The 18,436-nt window shown below is 37.8% G+C and overlaps 3 protein-coding genes across 4 annotated transcripts in view; 1 reads left to right on the top strand and 2 right to left on the bottom strand.

Moving 5' to 3' along the window:
- Positions 1–610: 610 nt before the first annotated feature.
- On the bottom strand, positions 611–10,166 carry rnf115a (ring finger protein 115a). The gene is made up of 9 exons (XM_032559457.1): positions 10,037–10,166; positions 6,224–6,282; positions 5,962–6,016; positions 5,528–5,811; positions 3,955–4,023; positions 3,795–3,867; positions 3,630–3,723; positions 2,603–2,718; positions 611–1,631 (listed from the first exon to the last, which is right to left on the bottom strand). Exons 1-9 carry the CDS (start codon positions 10,112–10,114, stop codon positions 1,515–1,517), a joined length of 945 nt encoding a protein of 314 aa, XP_032415348.1. The 5' UTR covers positions 10,115–10,166; the 3' UTR covers positions 611–1,514.
- Positions 10,167–11,322: 1,156 nt separating this feature from the next.
- Positions 11,323–17,340, top strand: polr3c (polymerase (RNA) III (DNA directed) polypeptide C). Of its 2 annotated transcripts, none has more exons than XM_032559455.1 (13): positions 11,323–11,454; positions 12,179–12,316; positions 12,627–12,891; positions 13,809–14,113; positions 14,207–14,311; positions 15,190–15,363; positions 15,445–15,496; positions 15,588–15,648; positions 15,738–15,888; positions 16,460–16,561; positions 16,760–16,809; positions 16,891–17,040; positions 17,120–17,340. In XM_032559455.1, exons 2-13 carry the CDS (start codon positions 12,179–12,181, stop codon positions 17,196–17,198), a joined length of 1,632 nt encoding a protein of 543 aa, XP_032415346.1. In that variant the 5' UTR covers positions 11,323–11,454; the 3' UTR covers positions 17,199–17,340. The 2 variants fall into 2 exon arrangements, with proteins under 2 accessions (XP_032415346.1, XP_032415345.1); XM_032559454.1 differs by having other exon boundaries at positions 12,179–12,325.
- A 101-nt stretch (positions 17,341–17,441) lies between these two features.
- Positions 17,442–18,436, bottom strand: part of itga10 (integrin, alpha 10) — a 37,515-nt gene continuing 36,520 nt past the window's right edge. The window contains exons 29-30 of the mRNA XM_032559453.1: positions 17,820–17,933; positions 17,442–17,729 (exon numbers count right to left, since the gene is read on the bottom strand). Of these exons, the coding sequence (XP_032415344.1) occupies positions 17,679–17,729; positions 17,820–17,933 (165 nt within the window). The 3' untranslated portion in view covers positions 17,442–17,678. The remainder of the gene's footprint in view (positions 17,730–17,819; positions 17,934–18,436) is intronic.

Raw genomic sequence — 18,436 nt, 5'->3', positions numbered from 1 at the left:
ACTTGGATGATTTTGACTTTTCTTGTCATAAATTGTTGCTAAGGTAATTGTCCACTTGAACAGTTCGCAGACCAAACTCTGAGTTGAATATGGATCTGGAAACATATCAATTACAAGCTAATTCATTGCTATCACTAATATGCTCATTTATTTTGCACTATGAATGTGAAGGTATTCAGCATCGACAGGTTTACTCTGGCATAATGTCCCCACTGGCTTTCCCTAGTGGGGACATTATGCCCCCACTAGGGACATACCTGGTGCTCCTTTTCCACCAGTCGGCTGGAAAAGGAGCAGATCCGATGTCAGTTTTAATATGAACACATTTCTGTTTCGCACAATTACTGTCGCTAGTTATTTAAATAACTCCAAAGAACCTCAGCACATTTTAATCGAGTTTGTGAAGCTATTTTTTTTTTCATAATTTTTTTTTAAGCAACAGCAATAAATGAAAGTGATTTATTCACAAGCACTGCTGGTGCCTCATCATGCTACTAATGATCTTTCTGATCAACAAAGCTCATAAATGCCTTTTTTTAGTTTTATATTGTGTATAAGGCGCACTGTTCAAAATGTTTCTTAATCAATATTAAACGCACTGTAAGCAAGCAACATTTTTTGTCAATTTATTGATACATCATAAACATTTTATATTTATAATATACAGTTTTCATAAACCATGTATTTCACATTTGTGTTGCCATTCTCAATGTCTTCTTTTTCTTTGCAAACCTTAAGTAGGACTAAAATTATTTACATCAAAATAAGTGATGAAAATGCAAATCGAAAGAAGACTGCCATAAACAGAGGACTAAAATGAGAGAGGGATGTCATTTGTATTTAATATATACACCAGGAGGAGTTTATGACATCTAAAGCATAAAACACGAGGGCGAAACGCTAAAAAATGTAATTTCCTCATTTCATGTACGGTTTCAGAGTTGGGAGGACTTAAAAAAAATGCTTCCTCTTATCTGAAGTTACAGCTTCTATTTGTGGCTCTTTAACCAGATTCCTATTAAATTTAAAATGTCTACATTTTCCTGATGACAATCACTGTAAAATAACTGAGCAGAATTGCTATTAAGAATATTCCTCGTGCCTTCACAGGGCTCAGCTACAGGATTCTGTGTCTTTGAAACGGAAAAGAGGAAAAAAATTTCTTATTTTTCCCTCCGTCGGAGAATTTCAGCAACGCGCCGAGAGAAAAGTGCGGAGAAGTTTTGCTCGAGAAGTGGAAACAGAAAAAGAACGGGGCGAGATGAGGGTCAATCTAGGCTGCTCTATCCCGACAAATAAAATAGAATAAGCAAACCACAACAAATTAAGACGTCTTTAAGAGGATACATGATTGAAGAAGAAGGCATTAAAAATAGAAAATAAATATACAAAGTGGCTGAAAATATGATGACAGGAACAGAGAGAAAATAGGGAAAAAAGAGAAGCGTTTGTTGTTTTTTTTTTTTTCCTGGATGTATGTGATGGAAAGCTGAGGATGAGACAGCTGGGGTGTCTCAAAAAGACCATCTCTCCTGTGTGCGGGGGTCCGTGGAGAGCGAGGGGGACTCTGAGGGCTGGCTGCTGCTGTCTTCTCCGTTCAAACCCATCCGACACACTGGACACGTGTCGTGCTGCAGAACCATGGGAAAAGTAGGCAGACATCAGCTTGCAGCAGTTTTTTTTGTTCCAAAATATGGTGCTACTACTGTCAAACTAAACTAAAAAACAAAACAGTGCAGCATGTTCCCACCTACACATTAACTCAACTTACAAGCTGAGCTTTAATCAAATCAAACTAATTTCAATGGATGTCAACTTTCAGCAAGTTAGCCATCCTCTTTAACTTTCTGATTTTGTCATGTTAAACCTCCAACTTTAATAGATTTTAAAACATATATGTAAAGCAGAAGGACAATGCTAAAAATCCCATAGGTATGAATTCATTCATTCTGTCTCTGGAGTGAACACTTTATAGGAACCACTTTCTGTCTCACTCACCTTTGCATATCTAGAGGGATGTTTTAATCTTTTTGCAAATTAGCTCTAGCTCAGTGAGACTGGATAGAGAACATCTCTAAACAGCATTTTATCTGCTGAGAATCTGCTGAAACCCAGATTCTCAGCAGTATTCAGATCGGGACTTTGACTGGGCCATTCCACAACCATATTTCTGCATGGGGATGATGTGTTCAGGGTGACGCGTAGCTTTAGTTTTCTCTCTCATTTGACCAGATCGCCTTCCTCCACAGCAAATCAGTTTCCCACAACCTGATTTGTGGGAAACTTAGAACTTAGAAATGCACTAATATATGATTACATGCTTATCTGTGTCTTTCCAGTATATCAAATCCTAATGAAATTGGCAAAATATGAAAAGCTTTAAGGGTTAATAATAGTCTTTAAAAGTACTGTACAATTGCAAACTGCAAACTAATCATTCCTTTCTCATACTAATCTTGCACATGGAAATTTGTTATAATTATAAAAGTTTTTGCTCTATCCTGGAAAGCTAGTTTGAATGTGGTTTTACATCTGGATCCCCCCTCTCCTCCCCAAGAACAGCAAATGAATCATATGCTTGCTGTTCTGTATCGTGACTCACCATTTCCAGCCATGGTACTATACACTCTGAGTGAAAGAAGTGGTTACAGGGTAGCTGTCTGACTGGTTCTCCTACTGCAAAGTCCTCTTTGCACACTGGGCATTCCATACAGCAGTCTGCAGGAGAGAAGAGGAAAACATGCTTCAGTTTTCACTGATAAAAAAAACACTTCTCTTTTGTTATTCACTTATGAGCTTCCTATTCTTACAACACAAAGATAAGGAGTTAGTGCGAGTTAAACTCTATAAAGACAAAGTTACAAAAGGTACCCTGCAATTAGTTAATGGGATAAACTGTTAATCTCTTCTAGGTTAATGAATATTTTACCCTAAACAGTTTTTTATTAGCCATAGTCTTTTCATTTAAAAATCATACAATTAACTGGATTTCTCAACCAATTGTTGGCCCATTTTGACATTTAAATACAATAATATACACAAATTTTCATTCAAGGAATAAAGTTGTACTTTTATGAAACTTTAAAGACAATAAATATTAAATTTGCCAATGTTGAATGTCTGTTTAAATACAAAAATCAGCTGAATTCATCATTTTTGGATGTTGATGTCAATTGAAAAAAAGAGGGAATTAATAAATATAGAAATAGGAAACATTTTACTTCATTTTCATTTGAACTACCTGTCAAAACCTAAAACACTCCAAAGAATAAATTAAAATTTTTTTTCCAAAATTTAAAACTATAGAAAGCTGACCAGTCATTTCATTCTGAATCTAGAAGATACATATAAGCAAATATTAATGAAATATATATTTTCTCAATAAAAGGAAAAAACCCCATAGTAATGCATTAAAGTGACTCTGTATGTAAACAGCACTAAAACATATAGAGTAGAGCCTCTAGATTTTATAACTAGTTTAAAAACTTAGCAGCCATGACCAAACAGCCCTAATAAAGTAACCGCTGTTCATGGAAAGGGGTAAAACTGACAACTCAAGCACAGCTATAGTCAACTTTAAGGACAAATGTAGCCTGGTCAGAAACTAAGAGGCAGAAAATATGACAGACCTGCTTGTTCCTGAGTTATACTGACAGTCGGGAGGGAAGAAATCTTCTCTTTCTCCGCTGGAGGAGGGCCTGTGTTCTCCAGTTGACCTAGTAACTAACCACACACACACACAGGTAAACTCGAGGGTAAAAACAGGTGAAAGTGTGGTAAGAAAATTAGTTCACCTGCGTTATGACGGCGTCTAACCCTCCCTGTCCCCATGCGTAATCGCCCGGGTTAGAGTGCAGCATCCCTGTCCTATAAAAGACAGAGGAGCAGCCAAGCTGGAGATGAACAGTTTCAGAAAAGCAACGCTGACACTCCAGCGAAGCTGCTTAGGTTTACCATGACAGAGGAGGTGAGCCGGGAACTCCAGAGTTGGCAAAGAGTCCAGCTAGAAACTGCTGTACAATCCTGTAAGAAAAAACACACAACAGCAACTAAAGTTAGAACCAAATGCAAGACCCATTATAGCTGGGAGACAATTATTTGATTTTCATTTTAAATTAAAGTACATGTCAGAAATTGCATTAATATTTCTGGTAACCAATCAAAGATTTTCTTTGGACTTTGGCTGCTTTTTCACTCATTCATACTTTAATGCTCAAGCAGTCTTGGAGAAATTCTCTGACCTATGAATGACTCAGACATGGGATGTGCAATATATTGCAAATTTATCATCATTGCAATATCACTGTATGCAATATGCATATTGTGAAGAACTGCTTAAACTGTAAAAATCAGTTTAAGCAGTTCAATGAGCATGTTGAAGATAAAATCATTATGAAACTAAAACTAACTTATTTCAGTAACAAAAACAGCAGATGTTGTCTAGAAGTAGCTTTTACAACAAAATCCTAAACAATGTTTAGATGCTTATTTATTGCAAGTCATATTGTTATTGCAACATTTGTTAACATTTTTGGAGTCAACAAACGTTAACTCCAATGTGATGTAGGCATAAATAGGTTCCTTATGGGGATAATTTTTTGGTAAATGTGTCAGAATCATGTAAAAAAAAAAAAAAAGTTTTTAAATAACAGGAGGGGTCTGCAGTTCAAGAAACATTTAAACCATCTCACTGAAACTGCTGAGCAAAGCAGACACTCCAGAAAGCTTTTTTGTTTGCTTTCACAAATATATTTTCTATGTAAGTTGTCTTCATTTACTCCCATCTTTTCATTATATTTTGTGCCTTGTTATTTTACTACATGTGTAAAGAAATCACCCTCCATGATTAATGAAGCATATATTTTGAGTACTGCCGACAGATATTGGGTAAAAGGACATTTAGAAGCAGAAAGAGACGTCTCTTTTCGGTGAGTTCAATTTTCTGCAAGTCTAATAAGAAGCATCATTTCCATAACTGTCTCCTAAAATGATGAACCTGTCTACACAACCTAGCAAAGAATCCATTTTAAATTGTATATTCAAGAACTTTGGTATGAGAAGACAAAGACACAATTGGCTCCAGTTATATTGCTAAATTCAGATTTTTGTTTCTTTAGTTGAGTAAAATAAGCAGCCAAAATCAATTAAAAAATTTTAACTGATTGTCTGAGGATCAAGATCAGTGTCTTTGGAGACAAACAAACAAAAAATTTTAGTTGATCAGTTGATTTCTAGCCTTATGCAGCGAGTTATGTGTGATCTGGGAATCTGAATGTGGCTTTTTGCTGTGAAAGTCATCTTGTATTTAGTCACTGCACACACAGCAAAGAGAACTGCAGGGCTGCCCCTGAAACATCCAACAAGTTGCAGCAAATCATTTTGTACGTCAGCTGTGAGCGACTCCAGTGACCGCACTGGAGCTGCAACATGTCTCAACCGCCGCTGTTTGTTGGAAATGAGGCTTGTGAGCAAAACTAACGGGAAGCATGGAGGGAGACAACCGAGCTGGGCAGTAGAAACAACTTACCCCTCAACCGCTGGTGAGCGATCTGGCCTGCTGCTGCCTCTGGACCTGTATCTCCTCTGGCTGCCTAAACGAGGCGGACGCCCTTGCCCCCAGGAGTCCCCGGATCCTAGCAGACCCCCCATGGATCCTCCCAGACCTGTGGGGACAGATCCCCCGATCGATCCGCCTCCCAGCCCTCCCAGATCACCGAAGCCCATCAGGCGTCCTCCAGGGAGCCGGTGCTCGGAGTCAGGACTGTCTCTGTCTGTTGTAAATGGCCGCTCCAGTAACAAAAGATGCCATAGCTACAAAGATGTCAACAACAGAGAGGGGTTAGTATGAGAAATTATACGTAGAAAACAATAAGAAATAAGGGTCAAAAGAAGACGGCAAACTGAAACATCATTGATGTTAGTTTGTTTGTATTCCTTCAACGACCCCCCAAAAACTTGTACCTCTGCAAATTGTGTGGCTGTGTCATCTAGCCCATTAGCGCCGCCCTCTAGGAGGCTGAGGGAAGCAGCGCACAAGGGGACAAAAGACACATTGTTATGAACATACACTCAACCCCTCATTTCTGAACAATTGTAGTGCCATCTTGGAACGAGACTGCATGACGAGCAGCTTAAACAGAACTTCAGTCTAAAGTCCGATCACTTCAACATTGACACGATTACTTATACAGACAATTAAAGCAGAGGGAGAAAAGCCTCATACCTGGAGTCCTCTGTTACTTCCTCTATGAAACCTGAATCACATCTTGGACAAATGTATTCCTGGAAGGAGGCAAAACAAAGTCTGAGTCAAACATTTTCATACAGATAACCAGAAACTGAAGATGTTTGTGCGGGTCACAGATGGCCAAGTCCAGTCCAGCAACTTTTAGGTGCATTTCTTCTCCAACACAGCTTAAACACATTAACGAGTCGTTACTACGGCTCTGCGGAGCTGATGAGGGAATTCAGTCATTTAACTTAGGTGTGTTGGAGAGAAGATGCATGTAAAAGTTGCAGGATGGTAAATCTCAAGAACTAGGTTTGAGTAATCCAGGTTTAGGTGTTATGATTAGGCTAAACAAGTGAATTAGATTTTAGAAAATAGGACAAAAAAAGAGGAACAAATAAAGAGGCATTGTTTTAGGTGGAAGAAGACTGAACCAATAAATATTTGTTATTCTTACACTGACATTCATTAGGTTTAGAAAAAAGTATGTGGCTGCATATTTCAAAGTGAATTCATATTTATTTGAAAAAGATTTAAACTAAAATTGAGAGGGAAAAATTACTATGGGAAACAGGAAAACAATTATACACTGGTCGCTTTTATTTTGCAAAGTTGTGTCTTGGACAGCTGACATTTAATACCTAAATACTTCCAGAGCTCTCAGTACCAGACTACTTAGCTGGTCTCCAAAATTGTACTTTAATTTGAAAGAAAATCGACACCACTCAGATAACATGCATGCTATTTATATAAAATTGATTTAATAAAGCCAAAAGCAAAGCAGAAAAATAAAAGACGTGTGAAAACACAGATCAGGACTGAACAAAATGATCCTCATAAAAAAGCCTTTAAAATCTGCGGTTTCCAAATTCAGATTTTCCTCTTTTATATATTAAATTGCATATTTTATACAATAAACACATTCTTTCAACTGGACGGTCAATGTGGAGCCGATCAAAACTTAAAAATAACAAAAAATGTACTGACATTTAACGAGACTAATTTATTAATGTGTAAATCCCAATCTGCCAATTGTTTTTAGAAGAAAATAAATGGTAAAACACTTGTATTTCATATGTAGCTAATTAAAAACTTCACTTATGACTACAAAGTCTTAGATAATTAGACAATTTAGCTTGTGAATGTTTTCTTTCTGGCTCCACTTAAGTTTGCTGACAAAACATGCAGAAGCATGCAAATAAACTTTGCTTTAAATGTATGTTATTCTCAATGTTTTATGTCGTAATCTAATATCTTGGTATCACATACCTCTATAAGTACAGCAAAAAAAATAAAAAGTAAAAGACACCAGTTCCATTTTTTGACATGTTATCTGAAAACACTTTCCAGATTCCAGTGTAAAAACATTTCAACGTATTTTTACTTGATGACTAAATTAACAACAGGACATTGGCAGATGATATCAGGCCCTTTTTTGAATGACAGCCAGTGTTTTCTGAATGTAATCCAGGAGGTAGAGCTGGTCTGGCCGACCACGCCTTGAGTGTTAGAAAACAGTGAGACAGAATGAGGAAAACACCGCCGTCGCTCAGATGTTCTTTTCCTAATGAAAGCCAGGGCCTTCCAGCCATGAAAACAGGGCCGAGCGAAGATTCAGAACATACAGACAACGAGGAGATGATCAGATTTTACGTCGCCTGCATAAGAAACTGTATTTAAAGGTGTTTAGCTAATAATGGACTTTATTTGGAAAGTGCTTTTGGAAAAATGATATAAATTTCTCCATACATGCATGACATTATTCCAGGAGTTACATTTCATTAGTCTGATTTGACAAACATTAGGATCTGAAAGTGCACAATTGGCAAAACCAGATTGTGCCAGTCGTGTGACACTTGCCCAGTTGATCCTTTCTGTTTTATACATGCGCACATGATCCTAGATGAATGAAAAATGATACTTGGGAAGTACCGAGGTAGTGTGCTGTGATACATGGGCGTTGTAGTCATCTGGCTGACTGACATGTTAGTAACCTTTAAAGTAGCAAACCTATTTTGAGTGAGTGACGGCGTAGAAAAATAAATAATATGCAATAGATAAAAATAAAGATTCAAATGAAGCTCGGGATATAAACCTCTAATTAGAAGTGTTGTAAGTACACACAATACAAATGTGATTTTATGAAACAATGATTAGCTTACCTGACTGATTATAGTCAAGTATTAGCTTATCCTTGGCTATAACGCTTATGCAACAAATCCAACAATTTTTTAGAAGCTTCACTTTGTTACAACTTATTGAAAAAATTAGTCAAAATAAAACAATAAGGAAAACAATTTCAACTACAGTTGGTCAGACATTAGGTGAGTGTTGCCCTGAGATAAAATGATGTGTATCAACATGTGAAAGGGCGATATATACATTAAAAAAATTAAATACATCTGATTTGATGTTGACAACTCAAAATTATTTAGAGATGCACCAAAAAACAGAGACTTACAAATATGACTGAAAAGTCAAGAGACCCACTGGTGCAACATCTGGTCATTTTATAATGGGAGTGATTACTGATGCAGGAAGACTCAAAGTTGGCTATTTTAATCAAGTCTGATGAAAATTAAAAGTGCAAGTAGCTGTTTAAAAAGAAAACTACTTTGTACACAGGTGTGTCAGCTACTCATCCAGGCTGCTTCAACTTTAAACCTCTGGCTGTCATGGAAAATGTGAGATCTGGAAATGTTGGCAGCATTTTCAAATTCTCTGAGATAAGGCAAGAGTTTAAATATGTCAAGAAGGTACTGGGGGAAACTCGGTATTTACAGAGGTGCTGCTTGTCATACAGCATATGAAAACTATTAGAACACTCTGACAAATGGTATGCCATCAGCTCTTGATAATATAACTAATGACAACCCAGGGCAGCGAGAATAGAGAAAAATATTGAATGGTCTTCTACCGTATCATTTTATAGTTCTCAAAGACAATTTGAATCAGCAAGTTTAATATACACATATAAAATCAGCTACTTGATTGAAGTATGGAACAAAGAGACAAGTGTGACCACCTTTCTTAGATTAGCTTTTAAATTCATAAATTTATTTAATGTAACACAAAGTTGTCTCCAAAAGCCCATTAATGGTCATATAAGACTAATCAAAGATCTTACAGATATGATATAATAGAAGTTCCTTCAGTACTTGTAGAAGCTTGGATTTACTCCAAGTCTTTCAAAATACATGAGCGGACATAAAATATATATTCTAAGAAGTATCGTAATGCTGACCGTAAATAGTTCACTTGTGGTCAGTTCACTCCTACTTTTGATTACAAAACTGAAACTAAACACTTTTAAGTGTACACTCTGGAAAATTCCCCAACTCGTCCTGTCAATAATACGTTTTTTTGTTTGTTTTTTAAAATCAGAAACGGTAACTGTCGACTTTCTGTCAGCTAATTTTAAATACGTTGTCGATGATCAGTTAGTTAAGAGCTCTCCCTCGGTTGTTGCTGTTGACTAGTTGAAAAATCGCGAACAACATATCTGAAGTATCTTAAGCAAATCTTTGAGCAGAGAGTTTAGGCATAAACCTGGTAGACGTTTAAACCTGTCGAAAGTAGACAGTGTTTGCTTTTAAAGTCTGTTTCTTTGCAAAAAATAAAATCTTTACAGGAGTTTATTTCGTGAGTTTACAACAACAACAAACAGGGCTAACAAGCGCTACCAGGCTAGCAGGGTTTAGCTTTAGCAAGCAGGCGAAAGAATCAGACATTCTCCGGCAGGCAGCGCTGTCAGCCCCGGTACTCCACAAAATAACACGGCACACAAACTAAAGTCATCTGACCTACCGGGAGTTTGGGGTTTACCTCTCCCTTACAACAGTGACAGAAAAACCGATGCGGGGGAACAGCCGCAGCCTCCGCCATCTTCCCCAAAGAAGCACAAACACTGACGTCGGTCCTCCGCCAACCGAAGACAGCTGTCGGCCGTGTATGGCAGGTAGTTGTAGCATATAATCAAATCACATTCTCATACTACTTCACTCTGTAGACTACAATAGAGGTGCATGTAAGATTTGAAATTAAAAATATCTACAATATTATTCATATTAGTAAGAAAATTGTCACGGACTATCCACACATAAACACATTTTATTATTACTTTTTAAAATTTCATTCATGTGGAGTGGGGGGTTTTTTGCACTTAAAAGTCAGGAATTTTGAGTTACTGGTCAGAAAAACAAAACAGAACGTCTCCTGGTGAAATCACGTCACTGCTTTACAGAAAAGAGCTCAACCAACAAAAAGGGTGGAATAATACCCTTAGCTTTGGAACAAACTTCCCTAAAATCTGAGTTGTGCAGAAACTATTAGGACTTTATATTAGGACTACTCAAATGGCACATGTTCAGAAATCTACATGTTGTGTTATTTTTAGGAAATTGCGATCCAACAATGTAGGTCAAGCGTTTTAGGAAGTGTAACACACCTACAATCAATCAATCAATCAAATTTTATTTGTATAGCACATTTCAGCAGCAAGGCATTTCAAAGTGCTTTACATCATATCCAACACAGAAACACAATGCGACATAGAATCAACAATCAAAACACGACATTAATACAGATTCCATCAATAAATTTGCAATTGATTACGTTTCAAATACAATCCTAAACAGATGGGTTTTTAGTCAAGTTTGCATCCATAAAAGATTTACCTGTTACACTCCTACTGTGTTATATGGAACAACATACCTATTGCTATTTTTATTCCCACTCACGCTCACAATCACACAGTTTACAACTGTAATTCTCAGATAATTTTATACATCTACCAACATTGAAACATGTTTGCTCTAATGGAAACAACATTACTTGTGAAAACAACATTTAAAGTAAGAACATCAAGTACACTAAATGAATCCCAGCAAATTGGTAAAGACATGGAAAAGAACTGGGACATTGAATTATTTAAAAAAAATCCCAATACCGTTTGAGAAACATTGCTCTAAAATCTAAAGCCTGCAACTAACTTTAACACAGATGAACTTGGCTGCATAATCATTGTATTATGTGATAACTTGGTCTACCATACTCCTCCAGGCCGACAAGCGGCGCGCCATCACAGCGAGACACGGATGAGCAAACTTGGATAGCGGAAGTGCTCCTGTGTTGTCATCGACGAGTCGCATGTGTGCGAAGTCTGCGGTCTTTGGGATGCATAGAGGCGAAAGTTTCTCCTGTCCTGACAGATATCCGTGTGCAAGGTTAGTGCTAATAACACGCTGAAGTTGTACATTCACTGACCCACCGTGCATCATAAGGAGCAGGTTTTAAGGTCGTAGTCTTTAGCCGTAGTTGACAGACAGACTTACGTTACAAGAGGCGTCAGTGTAACTTTGCAGTCTAGAGAGTTTGGGTTTTCTTGGCTGTATTGATGTATTTATTTTATGCCTTAAATAACAATAATCTGTTGGGAGTTCATCTTATTGAAACCTCATTCTACCTCGTTTTGCCGCATACAAACCCAACGAATTAACATAAGAAATTGTTCGCATTGCAGTTCCTTGCAAAAATTGTGATATTTTTTTAAAATTTCTTTCATAAGCCGTGTATTGGGCAACATCTTCTTTTGCCACAATTGCAGCTATAAATCTGTCGAGTTATGTTGCTAAACTTTTTTTTTTCTCTCCCAAATATGGCACAAATTCTCAATTGATATTAGGTCTGGGCTTTGACTGGATCATAATTTGGCTTTGATTAAAACCCTGTGCTTGTAGCTCAGACTGTATGTTTACAGTCTTTGTCCTCCTGCAAGGTGAACCTCCTCCCCAGTCTCAAGACTTTTGCAGCCCTTTAAGGGTAATATGTGTATTAGCCACCACACACGGCACTTTGAATATAGGACTGGAAGTTAAATTTTTGTCTCATCTCACTAAAGCACCTTCTTCCACATGTTTGTTGTGTGTATTTATTCTTGCCTTTATGCAGATGACGGCCCAGGAGATCCGTCTGTGTGGCCTCCTGCTGCAGGAGCATTTCGGAGAGGTGGTGGAGAAAGTGGGAACTCACCTTCTCCGAAGGGGAGCACAGAACTTGAGGACCATCGTCCAAGAAACCAACCTCTCGGTGAATTTGGTGCGGCTATCCAACATTTTCTTCCTATAATTATAATTATCATTTAAATTTTGCCACCAACGGCTTGTGGTGATGTATTCAAGCCGGTTATTTTTTTCTCAACTTATTAGCTATTATTATTATTTTTGTTAGTTTGTAAAGGATGGTGGATAATATTCGACTTGCATAAAATAAATTCAAAAGACTTTGATGTTACTGCATTATTACATCATTCATCACCATTCACATCAATGTTCTCTCTCAAAGTGTAGAAGAAACTCAGGAATGATGGGTGTATTTTAATATTTCTTTTTCATTAAAGGTAAAGAAGTGTCTGTGCGTGCTTGTGCAACATGGGGCTTGTTGTTTCACCTCTGGCCGTAAAGGACCGGGCAGCCCCACAGAGTACCGGGCCTGCTCCGATCGGATCCTGAGAGTTCTGCGCTACCCGCGTTACATCTACACGGCCAAAACGCTGTACGGCGACACGGGCGAGCTGATCATAGAGGAGCTGCTGCAGCGTGGCCACATGACGATGAGCGGCACGGTGAAGACGGTCGCAGACCGACTCACGCAGAACATGGAGGGTCGGTTTTTATGTCCACCAGAACTCTTTAACTGCAGTTTTCTTGTTTCAAAAGCCTTTTGAATTTAATGTTAGGGTTATCACAATAACAAATTTTACTTGACGACTAATTGTCCCTGAAATTATTGTGATAAATGTAGATTTTTAGACCATTTAATAATATTCTCAAATATTAATAAAACTGTAATTTCTAAAGAACAATACTGCTAGGGCTGGTAGACATTTTAAAAATCCCAAATAACCTAAAACAATGAGTGAAATTGAAATAAAAACCTGCACATAACTGAAACAATGTGTATTGAATTGTGGATTGTCTGTAAACAAAATAGCCCTTAAAAAGTATGAATTATTGGTCTCAAACAAAAAAAACAGGCAAAACTGTCAGTGTAAATTAACAAGAATACTCCGCTTGACTAATTCAACTAGTAATTCTCTGGCATGCTCCTCTTTTCAGTACTATTGTGATAGCAATAAAAATAACAATTAGAACAGTTTATTACTTGTTTTTAAGTAAATGGGCAGCTGTGACTGCATGGCTCCACAAACACGAACACTGTATGTTCTTCAGAAACATACCCATTTGTAATACTTTTCCTTAGGTCATGAGTCACTTATAGAAATGTGATTTGTATCACCAAACTCCACACATTAACTGCATTTAATCATATGTTCAAATGTTTTGGTATTTGTTGATATTCTCTTTAAACAAATAGTGGAGAAAATAGTGAAAATAACAATAATATGGACATAAAACAACAATACTGACAATTTTGGGGGGGTTTAGGCATTGCAATCTGGAATTTATTGTGAAAAAGACATTTCAAATTCTTATCATGATAAGAATTTATTACAATAAATAATAAACAATAGGATAAATTCTGACTCCTAGTTGAAATTGTGTGTTTTTTTCCATTATAGAAGGCCACAGCATGGATTACAGCGAAGTGTCTTCCACTTTCTCCAAACTGGTGGAGACCCATTTCCTCCAGCGCTGCCCTCCAGTGGGAGGAGCAGGAACTTCAGGCAGTACCGCTCCTGCTTCGGCTCCTGCAGCTGCTGCAATTCCTGCAGCCGCTGTAAGCGTTGCCCCGCCGACTCCAGAGAGCTTCCCTGAGTGCTACAGCGTACCACATGTTTCGCTCATTGGACGAGGCAAACGGCAGCTTGTCCCTGAAAACGGAGAGGACCAGAGGAATGCAAAAAGGGCTAAGATGGACACAGAGGTCAGTGAATATTTGGTTCTATCAATAAGCTCCAAAGTCACTGGCCTACCTGTGTTTTTTTAATGCTATGGATGTTTTATTTTGTTTGATCAGACACATGGTGATGAAGGAATTTACTGGCAGGTGAATTTTGAGCGTTTCCATCAACACTTCAGAGACCAGGCGATCATCAGTGCTGTGGCCAATAAGCTGGATCAGGTCAGGTTTCCACCGAATTGCTGAAAATACAACCAAACTATTAAAGGATGAGCTTAAAATAAATTATTTCAGTAATTTAATTCACTTTTCCTTGCAAAAGTATTGATACCCATGAAGCTTTTCACACTTAGTCATATTAAAAAGAGTTCAGTGGGATTTTATGTGATAGACCAACAAAGCATTGTGCGTATTTGTGAACCTAACAGAAAACAATAGTTTTGAAGTTTTGATTAAAAATGCTGCATGACCCTTAATCACTAAACGCATCATCCTGAGCGCAATATTCCCACTGTGATACAGCGTGGTGGCAGCATCATGGAGTGGAGATGCTTTTCTTCAACACGGTCAGAGTTGATGGGAAGATAGATGGAGCTGCATGCTGGGAAAAGATGCAGAATCCTTGAGGCTGGTGCTGAGATTTATCTTTAAACAAACACCCAGAGCTAAGAAGGCATGATTTGGATGAAGTCATGTTAATGTGTTAGTGTACCAGTCAAAATCCAGATTTTTCAATCTGTAGATGTGTGAAGATGGGAGAAAGGATTTTCAGGCTTTAATACCATGTATAATTTTTTTTCTTCCACGTATTTCCACAAATACATAAAAAATTGTGGCTCTACCTGAACAAAAGGTGAAAAAATGTTAGTGAGAATAGTACAGTGTTTATAAATTAAAACTGACTTGCTCTGTATTTAACAGCATAGCTATACATATTAAGTTTTCTGACAGTTAAAATGTCTACTTTGGATTTTTGTGTATTTAAACACCAAAAAATTTTTTATTAAAGAATACATAATTATATTATAAAATTAGATTACAAAGGGAAAAAGCATCATCCATTAAGTTATTTTAAGATTGTTCATCTTCTAACGTCTCAGACCAGCAGTGAAATAGTGAGGACCATCCTGAGGATGAGTGAGGTGACCACTTCGGCCACCGCTGCCTGCACTAAGCCACTCTCAGCCAATGAGGTCTTCAGGTCCCTCCCTGCCAGCTACAACATCCCCAGACACATTTTGGATCAGTATCTGACTCTGCTGGTGGACGACCCGGTACGCACGCCGCCTGCTGGGCAATTTCACTTCCTATCCACATGAATCTCTTTTACCATCGACTGCTTCTTTATTTCCCAGATGGAGTTCGTTGGGAAGACTGGAGAAAGTGGAGGAGGGATGTTTGTTGTCAGTATCCTTTTGTGCAGTTAGATCCAAAGCTGAAATACTGAATTATCCAGTCTGGTTTATAAATTGGCTGTATTCCTGAACTCATCTCTTAGATCTGCACAGAGCTCTTGCAAACCTGGCTCGAGCCACTGTTGAGTCCATCGTGCAGGAGAGGTGAGTCCGTTAGGGTTTTTACGGGACATGCGTGTAACTTTCATGTGAACTGACTTATCAATCAGTTCTCATTTTCATCTGCTGATCAGATTTGGCTCCCGGTCGGCTCGTATCTTCCGTCTGTTGCTGCGGAAGAGACACCTGGAGCAGAAGCAGGTGGAGGACTTTGCCATGATTCCAGCAAAGGAGGCTAAAGACATGCTGTACACGCTGCTGTCCCACAACCTGGTGCAGCTCCAGGTGAACCACAATAGTTTAATTGATAAGATGCTTTTAAAATGTCCCTTTTGGGTTGTTTTATTTTGGAATTGTCTTTTGAATACAGTCAGAATTATAAAAGTTAACAATTGTAATTTGATGTATTGTGCAAAAGATGTCATATCTTTGCTTTACAGAAACTTCACTTTTTGTGAAAAGTTCATTTCACACTGGTTAAAACTGAATTAAATCATGTTTTTTGGTTCAACACTTAAAAATGCCAAATTCACAGTAGAGTGAGGTTATTGTCACATTGTTTGTTACTGAAAATAACATTAAAAAATAAATCACTATTTAATATCAATGTGCCTAAAAGGTGGAAATCCAATAAAGGGAAGGTTTTGTTTCAAAAAAATGCCAAGAAATTTAGAAAATTCAGGAAAACTGTATAAAAAACTTATAGGAACCTTTTGTGTCACTTTTACATAAACCTTGAATTAAGCAGATCTAATGGTCCAATTTTATCACTTTTCATTCTGGCAAATTAAAAAGCCACAATTTTATCTTGTTTGACAAAAATGTTCTCCAGTCTGACAAACTTTCTCTGCTTCAGGAAATCCCCAAAACCCCAGATTTTGCTCCGTCTCGCACTTTTTATCTTTACACCGTCAACCAGCTCCCAACCGCCAGGATGCTGCTGCAGAACTGCTACAAGGTTGGACCTTAAGATCTGACTGGACGTTTCCTTTCTTCCTTTCTTGCTTCTTTCTGTCTGTTTGTTTTAGTTTTTCCATATTTGAAGCCACTGTCGATATATCCTCCATAACTAAATTTGGGAAAGTATGCAGATTTCACATGGAAATGTGCAGGATCCGGGTGCATATTTTCCTTTTCTAACATATTTTTCCTGCAGACCGTGGCCAACCTCATAGAGCGACGCCTGTTTGAGACCAAAGAAAACAAGTGGGTCCTAGTCTAAAGATTTGGTTTGATGGTTTAAGTTCCCGTCTCATTGTGGCTGATTGCTTTCATGTCGGTTTTCAGGCGCCTCTTGGAGAAATCTCAGCGAATCGAAGCCATTCTGGCGTCTCTGCAGGCCAGCGGGGCCGAGCCCGAACAGCTGAGCGAAGTCGAGGAGATGATCTCTGCTCCCGAGAAGCAGCAGCTGGACGTCTTGAAGCTTCATGTTAACAAGTAAGAAGACCAAACTGAAACTGTCTTTTTCAGTTTCCTCAATAGTCTCTTTATGTTTTTGTTTCTTGTCCTTTTCCAGGTTAGATTCAGCAGAGAACCAAGTAGATGAAACCATCTTTATCTTAGAATCCTACGTCAGCTCCACGTCTACTTCTTGAGTCGTAATGGTTAAAATTGACCCAAAATTTCATCATTTTTAAAAATGATTTCTTTAGTGTTTCTGTTAACTTTGACTGAATATGTTTATTTTTCTTGTTTTTATTGTGTGGATCGCGACTGAATAAATATCGAAACACCTTTTTTTTTTCCCCGACCTGTTTTTATTCCATTAGAAAACAAACAAAACACACAAAAAAACCCCAAACAAAACCTGTTCTGACCGTTTAAAATATGAAATTGTGGAAAAAGTCTGCAAGTTAAATAAAATAACTGTAGTTTGATACATTTTGCTTAAAAAAAAAAGATAATTTACATAATTGCCCCTACTGACCCTGAAAATCTTGGGCAGTGCATTTCTGTCGGACCCTGGTGACACTGACTTTGGTCCTGGAGATTCATGTTGAACACTTCAAGTTGAACTTCATCATGTTGCCTGTTCGAAGGCAACTGGTCTGGTCGTCTGCTTTGTAAAATCTGTCTCAGTCCTCGTGGTTTTCATCCTCTCTATGTTTCCGTGCGAAGAATCCAAGCTTTGAGAACAACAGGACAGCTGAGATTAATATCTGGCCTGTTACAAACTTATGTTTTCCGAACTTCCAATAAGAGATTTATTCGGTTACCTTCCACAGTATGAATATAATGAGTGCTAATAGCAGCAAACCGCCTATGATGCTGCCGATCAAAATCCAGAGGGAGATGGGAATAGCTCGGCCCTTCAGCACCTCTAGGACAGTCTGGAAAGAGAAAACACTCAGGAATCAGTGTTTTGCAGAAGTGTTCACAACTAGCTTTTATCTTCTTACAACTACAAGCCTCATTAGTGTTTTGTTCTATACACAGACAGGAAATGATACATTATTGTCACTTTTTTTCCCCAATAAAATCAGATAAATGTGGTTTGTATATTGTCACCTTCCTAAAATAATGACCTAGCTCATTTCCTTTTGTCAAAAATTTTGTTTTGCCAAAATCACTTTGGAAAAAATGCCATAGGCAGTTATCTTAGGAGGGTGATGATGTGAGTTCATTCCCCTTTACCATGATACTCCTAAATAAATTATAGTGCAACAAGTTTCCTTTACATGTCAACCAGCTGTTGCTGCTTTTTTGACGCATTTATATATTTCATAACATAAAACAAACTTTAATTTCTGACAACGATAACATGAATAAAGTTGGTTCAACTTGTTTTTGCAGTCACTGGCAAACAGTTGAGTTTTTGACCAATTTTTTTTTT

The sequence above is a fragment of the Xiphophorus hellerii genome, chromosome 3 (assembly GCF_003331165.1).
Source record: "Xiphophorus hellerii strain 12219 chromosome 3, Xiphophorus_hellerii-4.1, whole genome shotgun sequence".
Lineage (NCBI taxonomy): Eukaryota > Metazoa > Chordata > Actinopteri > Cyprinodontiformes > Poeciliidae > Xiphophorus > Xiphophorus hellerii.
This window is presented reverse-complemented; position numbering and strand designations above follow the sequence as displayed.